We start from the raw sequence: 19,170 nt of genomic DNA, 5'->3' as shown, positions 1-19,170 counted from the left end.
TATATATATATATATATGTATATATATATATATGACAGATGTCCCCGAATTTCGCGTGTGTGAAGTTAGTACTCCAACATTATTAAAATTCCGTGTGGTTCCAATTAGAATTTTTTCTTAATTTTGAAGAGACGGAGAGTTCCCTGTATATATATATAGTTTATAACAAGTCAGAACTATTCAATCTGAATTTTGATAAGAAATTAGCGCCCCATTTTTAATTTATAAATATAAATTAGAAATTTTTATTAAATAGAACTCTTGTTATAAATTATAGAAAACTCTTCGCCTTTTCAAACTGAAGGGGGAACTCGATCTAATCAGAACTATGGAATTTTTGGAGTGCTAATTTTACATACGCTCCCAATCGTGTGTGCCATAATGAATACAAAAGTAAAACAAAAAATATTAAAATTAAGATATAGATAAAATCTTAAAAAATCTTAATCTTAAATATAATCTTATAATATAATCTTAAAAAATTTTGATTCTAAAAATTCATTTTTTTATGAGATAATTAGTGGGAGAACAATGTTTCATTGACTTTTATTTAAGGCTTATCAGAACATGTGCAAAATGCACATGTTCTGCAGTATACAATAAACATACATAAAAGCCGTAACATTATAAACAACCAGATATCGATTTGGCTATGAGTTTGCATAACGCGCAATATATCTTCGGCACAGTTTCGACATCAAATATAGATTTGAGAACAATTTGAAAATATTTGTAAATAAGGCTTATACATTAGACTTCTTTTTTTTATGTATCATATAAATATTTAATGGATTAGTCCAAAACAATAAAGTATTTTTATTCTGTAATATATTTTTCATAACATAATTTATATGTATATCTACATATAGGTATGTATATACATATATGTATATATATTTCGCAAGATTTTTTTTTGTCATTTTACATATGAATTCTTATGATATATAATAAATATGTTACAATATATAATAATATTAACTCTTCCCACAGTTTAATACAATGATTACTAGAAAGTAAATTTCAATTTTGCTATATGTAGAAAGATTATATGGGGAAATGTGACGATATATGGATCATAATCGAATTTTCTTGTAATAGGATTACATTTCAATCTCTCCTTAAAAAAATTAAATATCTACGTATAACCGCAATCGCTAATACAAACGTGAAATTTTTTTGCAACAATTATTTTGTGTATAAAAAATAATTTTCAAAATTTTTTAGGATAATTGTCGATAATCTCAGCAATAAGCTTTGATTGTTCTTCGTTCAATAATTGATATCACATAATGTTTTGCTGGAATTACTATCGACTTGATAGAAGTGATAAAGAGAGATAAATGGATCGATAATATCTTAACACAAACATTTAAAATAAACGATACAAATGTTTAAAAAATATTTAAATATTTAATGTCTAAATTTTTGAAAAATTTTAGATATTTTTTAAATACTCTTAATTTTTTAAACTATTTAAAGAGTTTAAAAAACAGACAAATTTGAAAGATATCACAAGGTAGGACCTTTTAAACTTTTGTAACTTTTTTATCTTTCTTTTTAAATCTTTTTAGAAGTTTTTATGTTGTTTGGAATATTTTCTTTTCAATTATTCTATCGTAAATTGAATAAATTCCTGCTGAAATTATTATAGTTGAATTATTATTTTTCCTCCCCCCAAATATTGATTTCAATAGAAAAAGAATTTAATTGTAAATAAATATTAATTGAATTAATTTGTTAATGTTTTGTTATAGAGAGAGCTTAGAGATAATATCAGTAGGATATCGTGGATGACCAACCTTACACGAAAAACACAATATTTACATTCTCAAACAAGTCTGTATTTATGTCTTGCTATTTATTTATGAAGACCGCATAAATTTTGTCTCATAAGTTAAGTTCGATCTATTTATTTTTCTTTTTTTTATTATATACATTTTTTAATTTCGCAGCAAAAAAGTTGAAATTAAATTAAATTAATCATTACTAACTAAATTAAATTAATTCTGAGATTATACTTAATATATATAATATTAATGAAACTTGTAGGACAACATTTTGTAAAATAATGTTTGTTTGCTTCATTCTCTTCGTTCGATAATAACTCAAAAAATATAATTTTATTTCTATTTTATATTTAGCGCTGATTCCACTGATTGTCTGATTTTAAGTTTTACTTATTCAATACAAAACAAGGCCAATTTATGTGAAATAATGAACAGCCGCGATTTTAAATGCATAATAAATCGTATTTGAAGTTCAAGTATTTAAAGGTGAATGTCGTAGAAGGTAATACATGTAGTTCTATATAATATGTAGAGTATATAGAATTTTTGAAAATGTATCCTAGCAATAGTGGACCGAAAAATGTATGGAAGATTTAAGAGAATAGAGGATTAATGGATTTAAAGATTAATGGAATAAGGAGTTTGTAAGAGACTAAGATTCGAGGAGAAAAAGTCGTCGATACATCTAATAAAAATTCATAGAATATTAAAAAATGTAGAAGTTCGTTTTACCTTTCATACTATCGTTGTCATACTCAGGCATTCGTGAAATGAACTCTATCGCAAACTATTCTTTGCATTGTGATTCTATTGATAAAAATAATAATTCATACTATATCGACATATGTTCGTATTTTGTTCTTTTTTCATATATATTATTTGACTTTCACCGATTTTTAGAATCTGATGTTTAGATTGAAATTTATTTAGTTCAAGGATAGCGGTAATCAAGTTACATTTTTACTGTCGAGCCGTAAAAATGCTAGTCATGCGCCATTCGCATTCTATAACATTATTTAACCTTCTCATGCAAAGGAATATATCATCATCATTTACTCAATGATCTAGATATCATACGTTTCTTAATATTAAAAAAGTTTCGTACATCATATTATATTTCTTCATACCATAAAAATCTAAACAAAAGAAATTACTAGTCCCAAATGAGTATGTTTCATGTTCTCTTCTGTTTATTAACTTATAGATGCTTTGTTTAGATAGAACTCAGTAAGCAAGAAATCATTAATACAACGTTGTTACAACATTATTTCAGAACCTGTAACATTGTCAAGTAGTTATTTTTAATATTGTGTAAAACAGCATTATGTTAAACAAACTTTAATCGCAATCTATAGAGATTTCGGTAATGTTGAAATGGGAATACCATTGGTAACATGGGATAATATTGTAAATAATGTTGCGTTAAGATTCCGGCTGAGCAACTTTAATATCAATATTGTTTTACAGCAACAATCAATAAAAAAATCAACATAGATTTGTCATTAAAAAAACATTCACACTTCAACTTCATTCGCTGATATATTATATTTACGTCTAATAAATATTGTTACGGTAACATTATAAAAATAATTCATGTTTTTGAAATATTTAAAAAAATATTTCAAAAGCCATGTTATGTGTTTACGTAATATTTACAAAACATCATGCAAAGATAAAATAACATACATATCAACATTTTAAAAAGTAGATTTAATGTTTCTTGCTTACTGGGAAGATCTTAAGTAGTATATTAAGATCTATATATGTTATTATTTATTTCTAATTGTTATATGAAGTGTACTTTTGAAGATGAGTCTTTATATAAGTTCCAAATGTATGAGAAGATTATTACTGGTAATCTTATAATGGTATTAAATCAAGTAAATATAACTCGATATAACATTATCGATTTATATTAATTTTGATTCGAATGATTCATAGCCAGAACATGAGAGCGCGACTTTTGATTAATCAAGCACTTAAATAAGAATTAAAGGGCTTAATGCAAGAATGATGTGAATATATAATTTAGTATATATAATAAGGTCCACTTTAGATGTAATTGCACATTACAAATAGATATTGTGAACTTTTACCTCATTTTCGTACCGAAATTGTCAATTAGAACTGAATTAGTGATAAAGTGCGCGCTTGCCTCGATCGAGATCATTTCCACGTTCCCATTAAGTCGTGTATGTTCGCCGTTGTCGTCAGCGATGCAGATTTTGTTTTCTGGTAGGATCGTCGTTGCTGTTTGCGCAAGTGCGATGCCTAAGCAACCTGCTCGTACTCGGCTTTATTAATATTACTGGCTAGGCAGCACGCTAGGAAAATACCGACCAGTGGGAAAATGGCTACGCCGATCGCTGTACCGGCGACCAAACCGATGTTGCTGTTTATGAAGTCGAGCACACGATTGTAGCATCCCTGAGGAAAAGAATTACAAAGAATTGTAGAACCAAAATCGAAAAGAATCGGAAAAACTACATAGATTTGATTTTTATTTTTTACATCAGTTTTTCTTTTTTTATCTTTTCTATTTATTATCTTTTTTTTAAATTGTATTGCATTTATTTTCTCTCTTAGCTTCTACTGCGAATTATATATACTTGCAATTATCACAATTATTGAGATAACAATCAAGCGTTTAACATTTTAACACGTCTGCTCAACAACCTTTAATATGTCTTATTATTATTACGTACGTCACAGTAGAATTTTTATTAACAATAAGCACATAATAATGAAATATTGTGTAACAAGACTGTATCCTCATAAGTATTGTATTTCATTTTTACGTACATACTTTTTACTTTACATTTTATTTATCTAATTATTCATGTTATTTAAAAATTTATATTAGATAGGTGATATTTATTTTAAAAAATTTCGTCGGTCATCAGTAAGGCCGATCATCATAACAGTCAATATGTTAATGGTTTTCTACACTATATTTTATGTATATTTGATATGATAAATAAAAGAGCTCTCTTGCAAAAATTTAGGCAATTAAGAGATAGAAAATATATATACCTCGGTATAAATTTCATCTGGGTCTCGCGTTGGGCATTTTTCCTGCACTTTGCAGCAGGACAAGGGAATGTCCTTCGGTGGATCCAGATTGAGCCAATCGGCATAACCGCGATTGCCGCAGCAATGCAGCTGTAATCAATCAATTAAGCTTTTCAAATACGCGACATAACACAACTGTGTATAACGGGGAGTGAGAAAAAAAGAGCAAGTTTCCATCTCTATCTCACTCCGTCCCGTAATTCCTTCTGTATATTAAAATACGAAACGTTCAATTATCTGATTTCCAATCAGAACAATTGACGTTCAATTGACAGAACAATTATCGGCATAATCGAAGGTGAATGGAACACGTGAAGGTACTCACAGTCGATTGCATGGTATCGATGCTCTTGGACTGGTCGTAGGCTGCCATGCTCTCGTTCAGGCCTTGATCGAATCCCTCGTTCAAGCTCGTGCGATAAGCGTAAACCGACGCGCCCGCACCGAGTTCCAGCAGTGCCACGACGGCCAGGAATGCGCCGTACTTCGCAGAAGAAAAGAATTATTTCACGTAAAATCCACGGAGAATCTCTACTTTTATTTTTTTTTCCTCCTCTTCGAGATATCCTCCACAAAATTATAAACTTTCGCTGGAAGATTATTCGCACGAACTTCTACTTCGCGCTATATTTTTTCGCTAAAATTCAAATTTCCATTCAAAAAAACTTAACGCTTCTCTGATTGTAAAAGTCTTAAGATGATTTCAAGTATTGTAGATTTGCGAGACATTTACGATATAATTGATTATTACTTTATACGTTATAAAAGCGCGACGAGCATCCTTTTCCACAGCTGAGAAGCTATTCGCCCCTTACGTAATGATATTGTATCGAATATCGACCTGTAATTTCATCCTACCGTTCCTAAGGGACCTAAAGCCCACTTTAATTCGCGATCTATGATTCATGATGGGATTCTATTTATAATCTTATATAGCGCGTGGGTGTGAACATATAGACCCACACACGATGTGTGTCCGTTCCGATATGTATTCTGATTCCGATATGTATATGCTGATTTTTCGTACGCGCATCCTTTACATCATGAAATCATAACGAAATTTTATTCTCGTCGTGAATTAACTCTGAAATACATAAATGAAATGCCTACCAAATACAGTAGAGCAGGATGGCCACGCGCGGTGCAGCAACAGGCGAGGATCGCCGCGACCGCTAACACCGCGCCTAAGCTCGCGAGTGCCAGCAGAGCGGCCCCGCTGCCCTGCACACTCATGTTCATGTAATTCCGCAGCTGGATGCGCATCCATACGCCGATGCATAATATCAATATCCCAGACGCCTGAAAAAATATACAAGACATTAAAGCTATCCGCCGAATGGCGTGTTAATCGCGAATTTAAGCAATTCCGTTGAATTGTCTGAAAAAAATTTGAGACGAGCGCGCTCGTATATTAATAAATGACTGTGATTGTGCCATTGACTTCGATAAAAATTTGTCTTCTGCGAATGTGTACTTACAATATATATAGGTACATATAGATTTCTACAAAAATTAAGATAAGTTTTCCTCGTGATACATATTTATATTGGAGCATAATAATACGTAGAATAATGTATTGAACATAATGTTCGATAATGTTAGTTTAAAGAGTAGGATAGTGTCGAAGAAACTGGTGTTACAGATTATTTAGCAATCATCGTTTTGGTGACAACATTGGCATTTTGAGACTGACAGAAGTAATGGTCACTAATGTTAGAAGCGATAACAGTCGCTTGTATACTCACATATTTATGAACGTGCAATCTGCCGATAAGCCGTATAATTAACGCGCTTGAAAATTCTGAACTGATTCAAAGGTTCAAGGATAACGAATGATGGAAATGTACAGATTGTCATGTTACATAGCTCTCACTGAGGCCTGGTACAAGTAAGATTAACTTTAATCTCAGTTTAAACTTTAACTTACTGTATATTTCTTTCTAATTCTTAGATTAGAAAAAGATATAGCGAATTGAATTTTGGTTAAATTGAATTAACCGGGAATTGTGAAACCGAGCCTGAATCAAATAAAAAATTAGATATTTGTATATAATATATATTTTTATTTTATTTTATATAATCAAATAAAAAAAGGTATTACATATATATTTTTTATTTACTTTGGTAGAGCTATGTGACATTATGGCAATTAATCTATATATATATATTTTCGTCATTTTATACATACTTTTATGTTGTGACGTGTGGAAATTTTTAAAAACTCTGTATTCTTAAATGTATTTCCTGGGATCTCTAAATTTTTAATGTTAACATTTATAAAGAATAATTAATGGAAAAGGAACAATGGGAAGACGACACAAATAAATAAAGAGCTCCTTTATCAGCGGGTCTTGATTATACCTAATATTTTATAAGTGTTTTTACAATTTCCATTTCTGCAAACTTATTATTATATAGTTTGCATGAACTGGAAATTGTAAAAATTTACATAAAAATATTATTAAGCACAAAGATCCGCTTTGACCGATAAAAACGTTTTTCAGTCTTATTTGTATTAAATATTTATCTTTTAAAGTATCGCGTTATCCAGATTGACATCACATTCAAGGTCACGTTTATCCATCGCCGCGCATTTACCACCTGGCATTTATTCCCTAGTTACTCGACCCTGTTCCGAGTTGAGGAGCTTAAATGCATTGACAGTACGTCATTATTATGCATATTTCCCCGTAGAATACACACAAATTCAATCAGTACTCGGTATTATAACGCAATAATCACTTGCGCAACAGTTGGGCAGGATCAGAATGCATGATAAGGAGTTTCCGTGATCGTTACGCATGTGACGTTGAGGTTTTTGGAGATGTCGACTTACCAGGAAGATGAAATTGAAAAGCATCAGCAGGGTCTTCATACAGGTCATCGTGGCCACGGTCTCTAGCCGCTTGCTCATCTTGGTTGTTTGCCTCCTTTTCCTGTTCTCGCTTGCGATAAAACCCTCACGATTCGGAGGTATGGGTATTACGCACTACCAAGTCTCACTTGGGCAGCAAGCGGAGTTCGCGCGATCGATTTGCGAGAGGATTTGCGAGTATACTTACGTGTTGCGTGCGTGGCTCTCCTGCCCCTCTCTCAACTGGTGCATGCGCGCTACCCCGCGAGAGTGCTATGGCGATAGTGGGAACTCCCCTTATCGGAACAATTCTCTATGTAACGGGAGCAAGTATATCACGGGTACTGCAAACGAATATCGTTGTAAGGCTCTTTTCTTGAGAGACGTTCCTCAGGCGTTCCGTCGAATTGAAATATTGAATGCTATGGTGGCAGTCTCCTTAATTGAAATAGCTGATGAACAAGCGATTACATCATATGACATGAATATCCAATAAATATCATATAAAAGAATCTAGAAAGGTTTTACAAGGCCCTTTAATTCATTAAGATGTCGCTCGAAATATTGCATTAAAGAAATTAGAACAAGAAATTAGAAATTAGAATTATCATTTAAGAGATTAGATCATCGAATTTTTTTAATTAAAATAACTCTCAATGTACTGGACCGCGGTAGATAACATAAATAATATAATCACACTTCCGCAAAAACAGTGATACAAGTTATAATTTTACAAATTTAATTATGTACAGATTATGTTTTAAATTGGTCTTCAATCAAGAAAAGTGACAAATTGAATTCAAAAACTTTTCAAAGAAAAATGACACAAATTAAAATAAGGGTTGTTTTTAGGGATAACATAATACCACGATAAAATTAATTAGTGTTTACATCTAAAGAACTTAAAAAAAGCGATTTATAATTAGCTTTAAATTAACTTATGTTTATTACTGCCATATCTAATAAATAATTAATTAAAAAATACACAATTTTTTTTTTTAACAATTTTATATTTTTGACTTGTTTCACTTTCCTTCCGGAAGTGCAGTATGATAAATGGAAAAAACACAAAACATGGCATATAACATTTTTAGAAAAAATTCTCTCTATAAAATTAGAGATCATCATATTTGCAATCGTCGTCATGTCCTTACTTACGCAAAATTTTTTCATCAACGATCGGTAATATACACCCTTCACACAACCCTTCAACTCTTTCCACATTCAGTAAAACATATATGTATGTATTTCAGCATGTTTAAAAAATTAAATCTCTGATATATATTAAGTTATTAGAATTAAATTAAATAGGATTTATTTAAAAGGATATTGTTAAAACTTTAATAAAAAATATTGTGATAAATACAAAGTATAAAAATTATTTATAGTAGAGATCTGTAATTTTGTAGATTAATTATAAAAGATTCATTAGCGCATAACATTATCTTTATGTAACAACTCAAAAGCTCTGATAGATATAAATCTCTGCTATTTTTTTATTGAAGAAAATAAGATATAAAGTACATTAATTTCTTGAACTTCTTATATCTTATAATAGACACATAACAGTGCTATTGATTATTTTAAATTTATTACACTTGATATATTTTTTCTCTAGAAAGTGTTAGACTTTGATTTAATTAAAAGGAAAAAATTAACAAAATATTCAAGGAAATGCAGAATTTTATATAGATAAAATTAATAAAAAGAACTTAATAAAAATAATAAAATGAAAATAAACACATTTTTATTTCGAGCGAAAAAGCACACCAACATAAATTGTCATCATATATTTTATAAAATTTGACGGTTCATTGCAAGTCAAAACGCTCACGCGTTTATGCGCAATTTTTTTTAGCTCAAATTTACTTTTATTAATCCTTCGGAGCGTTACTGGCAACATCGAAGTTGTTGGTGTAATTCAAAAGAACTCCCGGCCAAACGACATTGTTTTCACCGACGATTGACGATTTCCGCAGGTTCTTGGACGATCGTTTAGTTTTCCGGAACGAGTGAAACTTGCTTCTTTCCTGATTCTTTGACCTATTTTCTTGATCCTTTTTATCCTTCAAATTATCCAAAAATATCACATTGTTGTTCTCCGTCTGCCTTTCTTCGCTTTCACAATTATCTTTATTATCAACCGGACGAGAGAGCCACTCGTTTCCTTTTTGATAATCTATCAGATTCAGATCAAATTCGGATAAATCCACGATTGGCCAAGTATTTTGTGTCCCTCTGTCCTTCTGTTCAGTAACAGCATCTGAAATAGTCTTTTCGGAGGGCAGTTTATTAGAAATTGGATCGACGATCGAGCTGGCGTCCCACTCAACCTGCTCCTCACTGCTGATAGACGCACTATCCTGATTCTGATTTTGATCTCTTTTGTCACTTCTAATATCGCCGATAGTCTTGAAGTAGATACTATGGTCGTATCGATACGTTTCTAAGCAATTGCTGTCCAGGTTACTATTCGATTGATAATTTAAAGTGCCGCAGCAGTTAATCTTGATTTCCTCCGGACGCGATCTGGATCGTTTGAGACTGTGAAGTTGTGGAGTTTCGGAAGACGCGTTCCAGGATTTTTGCGTTGTTTGCCGATTCTTGAACCATCTGATTGATTTTTGGTATACATTAAAATATATATTAAAAGTATTTCTTTTTATATGTATTACATTTTATTTGTATATAATTATTTAAACGTTATTATGTATAATGTATATACTGCTCGATTCTTAAAAGTTATTTCAATAATAATCATTAATGAACGTTTCTCTCTCTTTCTCTCTCACCTTTGCGATTGAAGTCGATTGTAACCACGCGCAAAGGCCGCCCATCTCTCAATCCTCTGGAAAACGTATTCTGTTTCCTCACTCCACCATTCCGATAGACCTTTTTGGATCATCATTTCTCTGTTCTCCACCGTCATTCTGATATTGCAAAATGAGAACGAAAACTGGCAGAGTTACATGGTTATTCGCGGAGTTGCTAATTGATGCCCGACCGAACAATCAGTAGTTCTACAACTGTAAAAGTGATTCAGCCCGATGGATGAACCGTCGAGTCTCGATTTATAAGACTCGCAGGAAGCACCTCAAACGCGGAAGCCATTGATGATTGTGACCGTGACCTCGTATGATGGTGCAATATGTTTCGCCACGTTAATTTCTATCACTTGGAAACACATCGTGAAAAATTATGTCAAAATGTATCACATCGACATAAATATCTTTCGTCAAAATAGATTAATATATTATTTAAGTTTTATTTTAGTTTTAGGAATATTTCAATTGGAATAAAAATAATCTATGATCGTTAATTACAATTGAGAAAAACAATAAAATTAAAATCGGTTAGAACCAATAAAAAATAAAATAAAAGATTTCGTCATTTATTTAGAAAGTTATTTTACACCGTTGGAAACTTTGTGCTAAATTTAGCACATCTCACATATCTCAAATGGTCCATCCAAATTTGTGTCAACACAAGATAAATACGTTCAAAAGGAAAACAAACATTGTTTAAAAATTAACACAAAGAATGTAATACTTTGATACAATTTGGAAACAAATTATAGAAATATATTTCTTCAATAAAATTAACACTTACAATACGTTAAATAAACATTTATTTTAGAGAAAAAAATTATACGTTTTGAAATTATATTATTTATATGTAATTTATTTACTTACTGATAAATTGTATTATTTTAAAATTAAAAAATGTAAACTAAATCAATTTAACACAAGATATTCAAATTAACATAATCACATTATGTTAAATTAACATTCAAATATATTAAAAATGTAACTTAAGAATTTTACAAATATTTGAGTGGACCATTTTTAATGCAAGTGCAAAATATTTTTTATCGTGTGTTAAAAACTTTTACGTTCATTTCTTATTTTTCTATAATTACTTAAGAAAAAAATTACAGAAATTTTTTTATAAATAAAGCTTTAAGAATAGCGAATATAGATAATAAAGGAACATATTTCTTAACTTATTTCATTGATTTATTTTCAAGAAACTTTATTTTCAATAAAATTTTAATTTCAAGCTTCAGCTATGCTTTATTTAGAGAAAAAAATTCATCAATAACTTTGTAATTAGATAATAATGCAATAGAAGCGAAACTGTTGTATTAGATAATTTTAAATTTAATAGACTTTTTTTTAAATTAAATTTCTATTAAATCGTTTATTGAAACAGCAATTAAATTTCTTGTGTTGAAGTATTTTATCTTACGTAATATCTTAAGCAATTGCGCTCATTCTTCTCGTCAGCGTACTTACTTTTTAATCAGACAAATCGAGAAAAGCAGCTACGTAAAAATAACTCGCAGCCGACAGGTTTGAGTACGCAGCTTGTTCACGTCGTTATTTATCAAGGGGCGCTGCCCACACTCTCATTTCGCTGAAAAGGATTTTAACGTCTGACTTCTCCTGCCAGGTTTTCCTCAGAAGGGAATATAAAAAAGCCTGAACGTGACATCAGTAATGCGTTTAGCCGGTGCTCTGCCAATCATCGCGCAACATCACGGAATATTGAGCGGTCGTCGGTGGCGGAAGTGGCTCGCAGAAAGACGGAAGAAAATTGTTTATCACTAGTGGCGGTACGTGAATTAAAATTCAACGCCAGCCCGCGCGCGCGTTTTCACCCCCGCGCGATTTTTCCAGCTCCAGGAGGGGGAAAAATGAACAAAGTCGGCCGCGGTATAAAAAAGCCATCGCTGCGCTTATCGCACACTCCATCGCCGATTTCCTCGACATCCGGTACACGCAGGTAAGCGAATACAGGATGCTTTTGGAAACACTAATTGTCTTCTCACCCGCAACTTAATTCCTGCAGTTTATATTCGCGGACAAGTTCATATCGAGTGATTTTCGTTTCTCTCGTTCAGTATAATTCGTTCGATTGCGTATTTATTATCAATATTTAAAAAAATTAACAACATTATCAAATTGTCTTACTCTCTTCATTTTTGTTTGTTATTAAACTTCTGTTATCAAAAGATATGGACGTGTCAACGGCAAGGCGGACTGTGTATATAGTAAAAAGTGATAAAATTTTTATGTATATATGTACTAAAACATTAATAAATGCCTATTACCATTGCAGTTTTTTCTGTTAACGAGATAATTTTTTTTTCATAAAAAATTATCCTTTTTTGAATTACTTGTTTATTTTAAATGCCTAAATATCTGAGACTTAAATAACTTGTCGAGTATTTTCTGATAGACAACAAAAATTGTAGTTAAAATATTTAATATAAAAATGCAAGAAAGTATTAATTTATTTTAGTTATGTGTAATCTATTAATATTTGTACCTACATAAAACATGTCATATTTTTAAATATTATGCACTCTACGTTTAATTTAAATATTTTTTAATTTAAAATTTTTAATTTATATTTTAAATTAAAATAAAATTCTGGTGTTTTTTTAATATCCTTAACATTAATGTATACCATAAAATTTAAAGTATATATTTTTATAAATTAAAAACGTTGAAACTAATAGACTCTGGAAAATAGAAACCAAATAATTTGACTTATAACTGTTTGAGACTATTTACATCAGTTTCATAAATTTAATTCAAAATCTCATAAGAAATGAAGATATTATTATGCAATTATCATTATTAATTATTGCTAACAGAAAAAATGTATATGTTCCAGTGACTGATGATTATGTGTCTATTTGATGAAGATTTGTTAATAAAATAAAAAATTAAATGAATATAATTACAGACATGAATCTGACTCTTGCGCTGTCCTGCATGATCGCAGTCATGTGGCTGTTCTGCGGAAGATGTAAAGCAGCCCCTGGATTAATCACTGGCATTCGTCGCAATTTAGGAAATCATCCACATATCCGCGGGTAATTACTGTGCTATAGCATAAGCAAATATACATATAAATACAACTGGAGAACCAAATGATAAAACACTCGGAATAATTTGGAGCCGGGATTTAAAAATGAGTGATATTCTGACTATTTCGTGATGTGCTCTTACCGCAGATATGGCATGGAAAGTCTCGTGAAGGACCTTGTGGAGGATCTCGTCGGCGAGGACGAGGATAACTTACGACTCAGCAAGCGGCAACAACTGGACGATTACGGTCACATGAGATTCGGCAAGCGGTCCAACGGCGACGACGAGGAGTACGGGCATCCACGATTCGGCAAAAACAACGAGTAAAACGTCATCACGCCGGGTTTCCCCTAGATCGTTCGCACTCGCGTGCTAGATGTAGATAGAATATATTTTACATTGCAGCTATTACGATCGTGTGTCACGTTATTCTACCTTCTCCAGTTCTTCTTCATCTTCGATCTTTATGCGGCGAATTAGTCTGCGCTTTTGAAAACTGCTGGCGATCTAATATTACCTCGCATTTAATTTTGTAACTCTGCCGCTATAATTTCTTTTAGGACATTACAACATTTAATGAGGCTTTTATTGCGGAGATAAATCAACTTTATAAACAGCCTTGAAAAACAATTAAACGAACATTATAAAAAGAAATTATAAATCACTCAACTTCTTTTGTATGTTAAAATATACTGAAATTGAGACACGATGTGTGAAGTACTGAAATAAATCAGCTACTACTAGCCAAAAAAGATATTCCGTTAGTTCTTACATATCTTATGTTTACGAATAAAGAAATAATCATTGCGTTCGTTTTATAATGTGTTCTCATTATCCCCCATTTATTCAAAATATTCTAGTTTAAATTTATTTAACACTTCAAATAATTTTGTAATTCATTATTTCTCATTTTATCTTAAGAGGATGCTGGTATTTCTCCATATTTATTTGTCTTATTTTTTGGAGAAAGATTTTATTCTGTAAAAGAAAAGCAAAAAAAAAAAAAATAGAAAAATACGAAATGTGCGTTGATAATACAGTCGACTCCAGCATCCTCTTAAATAAATTTCGAAGCGAATACCAATTAGGGTTAATCTTTATTGATTAGTAACGGTCTCTTTTAATTATATTTAAATCAAAACCGCGGGATCGTTGGATAAAGCACGACATGATCCCCGTGAGATATTGCGTAACCGCAGTGCTACGGAGAAAGACTCGTCAGTCAACGATTCACGAGGACCATACTAATTGCACAAAAGAAACAAGCGTGTCTCCCGCATTGATTCAATATCTCAAATTCGTAATAATGAACTAATAACAATAAACCGCGTCTAAAATTGCAGTTATAGAACTGAAAACAGCTACATATATCTTAGAAACGGCTTTTTTCTTCTCTTCAGTAAAGTACAGAACATTGCAAATTCTGTGTGATACTTTAGAAAAGTTCTTGTTACCCTTTTAGGGTTACATCTCTCATTACAAAAATGTCAGTTTGCGAAACACATTTAACATACAAGTCTATTAACGTATGCCTATGCCTCCATAAAATGCGCTCGCATTCTGCATTGTTATATGTTATAATAGCCTCACCATTTTACATTCATATATCGATTATATGTATACAATACGCACTCTCATGTATGCAGACAAAATTGTAGGAATAGAAGTTTATATGTTTAGAACTTCATAGAATTACACTTACAGCACAACAGCAGAACACTAAGCTTTTCTCTTTCTTTTACTAAATACTATGTTTTTCTTATTTTTTTACTAAAGTACATTGCATTTGATATGTTATAGTTGCAATGTAATGTATACATATACTTCATTCCCAGTGGTCAAATAGCCTTCAATTCGATGTCGAATTGATGTCGAAATCACCATATCGACATCAATTCGACATGGCAAATTGGCGATTACTTCTTACTGGGTTAAGATTACACAGTCTAAATAATATAACGTTTGTGGTAGACAGTCAATTCGTATATAAGATTTAGAAACTAAATGCCCGAGAATATGTAATTACATGTCACATTTTATAATATTTCTTTTCTAGTTGTTTTATATATGTTGGAAAAAAATATTCGTCTTTCTCAAAGAAAAAAAAACAATGGTATGAAGTACTTAGAAATATAAAATTCATATTTTCTTATGCATTTCTTGTAAAAATGTAGAACACGAATATTTTTACATTTACCTCTCTCTGTAATACTTTTGTATCGTGGACTGTGTAAACGCTAATTCGCTGGCGATATAACAATATGTAATTTGAGCATGTCCTTATTGGGGCCCACTAAAAAGGGAGACACTACATTTTCCGATACTGAGCCCTGTTGCGGATTGAGCTCCTCGAACGGCAGGAGGTCGTCCAAATTCAGGACGCGATCCTTCTTACTGAATCTATGAATAATCTCGGTAACTCTCGCAATATGCTCAACACCATCCTGCAAGCCGTAAATCAAAACACCGATTTTCACGCGCATGTTACTATTTAACGGCTCCTTGCAGGTCAACGACAATCTCACCGATCGCTTGACGTGCTCGGGCATCTCTACCGTGCCCTGCCAGACTATAAGGAAAAACTTCTTGAACCACACGCCCTTGGGATAAATATCTACCACCCACTCGCACACCTTATCGCCTGCATACTCCGCTAAACTGGAGTGACTAGAGAATACAAGTGTCCTCATGTGGTAAGATGGTAAACTGTGAAAGTTCTCTATGGTCAGTAACGAGCTACACGTGTCAACGGTGTACAATCTCGGCTCGAACAGCAACGCGCCATCCTCCTCGCTCATGCTGACCTCCCTCACTCTGTTGATCTGACCCGAATGGAAGGACATGCCAATCGACATACGTTCCACAAAGAACTCCTTGTACTTCTTCGTCAACGGCGACAACAGCAGATCCGCCAATTGCCGCGGCGACATCATTGGAAATCGAACGGGCGACATCACCGCTATCACCAGCTGATACAGCGTCGCCTCCACCTCGTCCGGCGGCAGTTGCGTTCTCAGACGACCCGCCTGATAATTCAGCCAATATTCTAGGCACTTGTAGAGCGTCATCTCGTCCTTCACGACTAAGCTACTCTGATGCAGCAGGGACACTAGGATGTCTAGATCGAAATTACCAAAGTCCTGGCTAGTCCTGGCCACAAGCTCCAAATTCCACTTGATGAAGTTCTGGCACGCCTGGCTGATGTCATGATGCCCACAGTTCAGCGTGTATTGCAGCCACGATACCAATGTGCCGTGCGTGGCGGCCAGTGCGATGTGATTTCGCATGTAGTCAAGGCACAACGATATCAAATCTTTGACGTTGTACTTATCGGCTAGGGACAATATCGGTAGAACGACGCTATAGTTTATTCTTATCTGGCCAGTGTAAAAATACCGCAAAAACTCGCTGAATATTGGCGCACATTGTGGCGTTTCCTGGAGAGTTACCCTGGTTTCCTGAGACTCGCTCCATTGCGGATTCATCAGCATTACCTGTAATTTAATCGATTGTTGAGTGTGTGTATCGCTATGCGACAGGTCTTCAATTCACATTCAATCGTACAGATTTTCGTACTCACTTGGAAAACATCGCTAGAAGCACAGAGTATAAGTCGATGTGCCGGATACTCCACGCCATCCACAACAAGACAAATATCATTCATAAGACGCTCTGCGTACAGTGTTGCTATCTTTAGCAGGACTGTACGTGAATTGTCCACCTGCAATCCAATAGATTACAAGGTTGAATGTCGCATGTCAGGGCAACAAATAAGCATTCAAATGACTTGGATTTTTCGTTAACGCATCCATACGTACCTCTATAGAGTCCGAGCTCTCAGACGGCGCGGCAGTGTTACTAATCACTCCTGATCTCTTGTTGGGATCCATCCTTGATAAGCCTGTCATCCACCCAATAGTAGTCCGTAACATCTGCACATGTTTTCTCGACGTATTTATAGTTTTCAATCGTTGCTCAAGATAACCAACAGAGAAATTTGGGGACGATAGACTGTTTCCACAGGGGCTTCCATTTTTTTTTTTTAGTATTAACGAGGAATCTTATTACCGAGAATAATTACACCTGCGTAGAGAGATAAGATTCTATAAATAATTAACACACACACATACAGAGACGCAATTCTGTAAATAATTAATTTTGTTACAAGAGTACATGTATAATGTATGTTACAAGACTGTTTGACTGATATATTTCAGTAATAATAAACAACTAGAGATCATCTGACCGACAAACAAGGTTATAGCAATTATATTAAATGTCCGTAAAAAAATTGGAATTTTACCGGATTTGAATGTGCCAAAAGACCGTCAAGCACAATCAACAAGTCCAAAATCAAGTACGAATTCAGAAAATTTGCAAAATGTATCGCGGGTCAGGCACCTTCGATGCTTCTAAAATGACATCTCTTCCCTTTACTATCGCTGTTTGACGAACGATCTGACAGCGCCCGTATCCCGCAATTTACGTTGAAACCGACTGACTCGTGCATAAACCGCTCGTAAATGATTCCGATAAATAAATCTGTCTCATCAAAAACTCCCTTCTAACCAAACAATTGAAAGTATTGAAACAATGCACGTAACACAGAACGGGATTGAAGACCGTTGACAGAGAGAAACACGAGAGCGGCCACGCCGGCTTTTTGGGTGGGACTGGCGATCTCCTCCGTACACTAGAGCCCCACGTCCACGTTTTCAAAAAAGAAACTACGTACCACATCTATCTTATAACATTGTCGATCAAATCATAGCACGAGAACGTGGACGTGGTTCGTGTCCGTGCTACATCCATTCTTCGAGATCGACTGCTAAGCTTTAATTATTCTCGAAAAATTGCGCATTCGAAAATTCTCTCTCAGATTACGGATATTTCCGGCGAGTAACACAATCTTCAATTTTATTCCGCATGTATATTGTTCATGTATATTGTTATATTCATGTATATTGTTTAGATCTATTCTATGCTACATGTATGTATGTACAAAAATATAACTAATGTGTAAATGATTAAGTTATCTTAGATATTACTTATGGAAGCCTAAAAGTATAAATATTTTTAAATGCAATTTTACACTGGCACTTCTTTTTAATTTATTATATTATATTATATTATATATTATATTACATAAACTTAGAATTTTCTCATATGAACAAATAACAATATATGTATTTTTAATTTAAGAATTCAAAATTTAATAAAAACGTGAGCTCGAAGTGAAACACGAAAAACGTCTGTGTTTATACAAAAAAATATGTAAGAATAATTTGTATGTGTGCATATATGTATGAAAGAGATGTGTATTTCATAAAACGGAAAATAAAGCTTATGTTATTCAACCTATACCAAAAAGTATTTTAAATTACCTTCCTATCTTCCTAATCTTCAGTCAACCACAGCGAATGTCGAATTTCTGGAATGTCGAATTTTTGGCCTTATATAATTATTATCTCATGTAAATTGAACAAATTAAAAATTTTTTTAAATGCTAACTTAATACCGTCGAAAACTTGCAAGAGGCATACATGCGTGTGTTCTATTAACTTCTATTGCAAATAAA

The 19,170-nt window shown here is 32.8% G+C and overlaps 4 protein-coding genes across 6 annotated transcripts; 1 reads left to right on the top strand and 3 right to left on the bottom strand.

The window, feature by feature from the left end:
• Positions 1-3,462: 3,462 nt before the first annotated feature.
• Positions 3,463-7,923, bottom strand: LOC105449410 (tetraspanin-6-like). The gene is made up of 5 exons (XM_011688625.1): positions 7,696-7,923; positions 5,970-6,158; positions 5,185-5,343; positions 4,821-4,949; positions 3,463-4,214 (listed from the first exon to the last, which is right to left on the bottom strand). Exons 1-5 carry the CDS (start codon positions 7,771-7,773, stop codon positions 4,059-4,061), a joined length of 711 nt encoding a protein of 236 aa, XP_011686927.1. The 5' UTR covers positions 7,774-7,923; the 3' UTR covers positions 3,463-4,058.
• A 1,520-nt stretch (positions 7,924-9,443) lies between these two features.
• On the bottom strand, positions 9,444-12,107 carry LOC105449409. The gene is made up of 3 exons (XM_011688624.1): positions 12,009-12,107; positions 10,506-10,887; positions 9,444-10,326 (listed from the first exon to the last, which is right to left on the bottom strand). The coding sequence occupies exons 2-3, from the start codon at positions 10,640-10,642 to the stop codon at positions 9,588-9,590; spliced, it is 876 nt and encodes a 291-aa protein (XP_011686926.1). The 5' UTR covers positions 10,643-10,887; positions 12,009-12,107; the 3' UTR covers positions 9,444-9,587.
• Positions 12,108-12,410: 303 nt separating this feature from the next.
• LOC105449408 lies at positions 12,411-14,408 on the top strand. Its single transcript, XM_011688623.1, has 3 exons — positions 12,411-12,498; positions 13,468-13,597; positions 13,739-14,408. The coding sequence occupies exons 2-3, from the start codon at positions 13,470-13,472 to the stop codon at positions 13,917-13,919; spliced, it is 309 nt and encodes a 102-aa protein (XP_011686925.1). The 5' UTR covers positions 12,411-12,498; positions 13,468-13,469; the 3' UTR covers positions 13,920-14,408.
• Positions 14,409-15,713: 1,305 nt separating this feature from the next.
• Positions 15,714-19,147, bottom strand: LOC105449407 (BTB/POZ domain-containing protein 17). 3 transcript variants are annotated; one of them, XM_011688621.1, is made up of 5 exons: positions 19,111-19,147; positions 18,977-19,023; positions 17,411-17,675; positions 17,173-17,313; positions 15,714-17,086 (listed from the first exon to the last, which is right to left on the bottom strand). In XM_011688621.1, the coding sequence occupies exons 3-5, from the start codon at positions 17,522-17,524 to the stop codon at positions 15,830-15,832; spliced, it is 1,512 nt and encodes a 503-aa protein (XP_011686923.1). In that variant the 5' UTR covers positions 17,525-17,675; positions 18,977-19,023; positions 19,111-19,147; the 3' UTR covers positions 15,714-15,829. The 3 variants fall into 3 exon arrangements, with proteins under 3 accessions (XP_011686923.1, XP_011686922.1, XP_011686921.1); XM_011688620.1 differs by having other exon boundaries at positions 19,104-19,141; XM_011688619.1 differs by lacking the exons at positions 18,977-19,023; positions 19,111-19,147 and adding an exon at positions 17,896-18,272.
• Positions 19,148-19,170: the final 23 nt, after the last annotated feature.

The sequence above is a fragment of the Wasmannia auropunctata genome, unplaced genomic scaffold (assembly GCF_000956235.1).
Source record: "Wasmannia auropunctata unplaced genomic scaffold, wasmannia.A_1.0 LD336076.1, whole genome shotgun sequence".
Taxonomy (NCBI): Eukaryota; Metazoa; Arthropoda; class Insecta; order Hymenoptera; family Formicidae; genus Wasmannia; species Wasmannia auropunctata.
Note: the sequence above shows the minus strand (reverse complement) of the source record. Positions and strands in the feature narration are given on the sequence as shown.

Coding starts and splice junctions, on each gene's coding strand:
- LOC105449408 (XM_011688623.1), top strand. CDS start 13,470: ATGAATCTGACTCTTGCGCTGTCCTGCATGATCGCAGTCATGTGGCTG. Junction 13,598..13,738: donor AATCATCCACATATCCGCGG/GTAATTACTGTG, acceptor CTCTTACCGCAG/ATATGGCATGGAAAGTCTCG.
- LOC105449407 (XM_011688621.1), bottom strand. CDS start 17,524: ATGTTACGGACTACTATTGGGTGGATGACAGGCTTATCAAGGATGGAT. Junction 17,314..17,410: donor AGAGCTCGGACTCTATAGAG/GTACGTATGGAT, acceptor ATTGGATTGCAG/GTGGACAATTCACGTACAGT. Junction 17,087..17,172: donor CTTCTAGCGATGTTTTCCAA/GTGAGTACGAAA, acceptor ATTAAATTACAG/GTAATGCTGATGAATCCGCA.
- LOC105449409 (XM_011688624.1), bottom strand. CDS start 10,642: ATGACGGTGGAGAACAGAGAAATGATGATCCAAAAAGGTCTATCGGAA. Junction 10,327..10,505: donor AATCGACTTCAATCGCAAAG/GTGAGAGAGAAA, acceptor AAAATCAATCAG/ATGGTTCAAGAATCGGCAAA.
- LOC105449410 (XM_011688625.1), bottom strand. CDS start 7,773: ATGAGCAAGCGGCTAGAGACCGTGGCCACGATGACCTGTATGAAGACC. Junction 6,159..7,695: donor TTTTCAATTTCATCTTCCTG/GTAAGTCGACAT, acceptor ATATTTTTTCAG/GCGTCTGGGATATTGATATT. Junction 5,344..5,969: donor ATCCTGCTCTACTGTATTTG/GTAGGCATTTCA, acceptor TCTTCTGCGAAG/TACGGCGCATTCCTGGCCGT.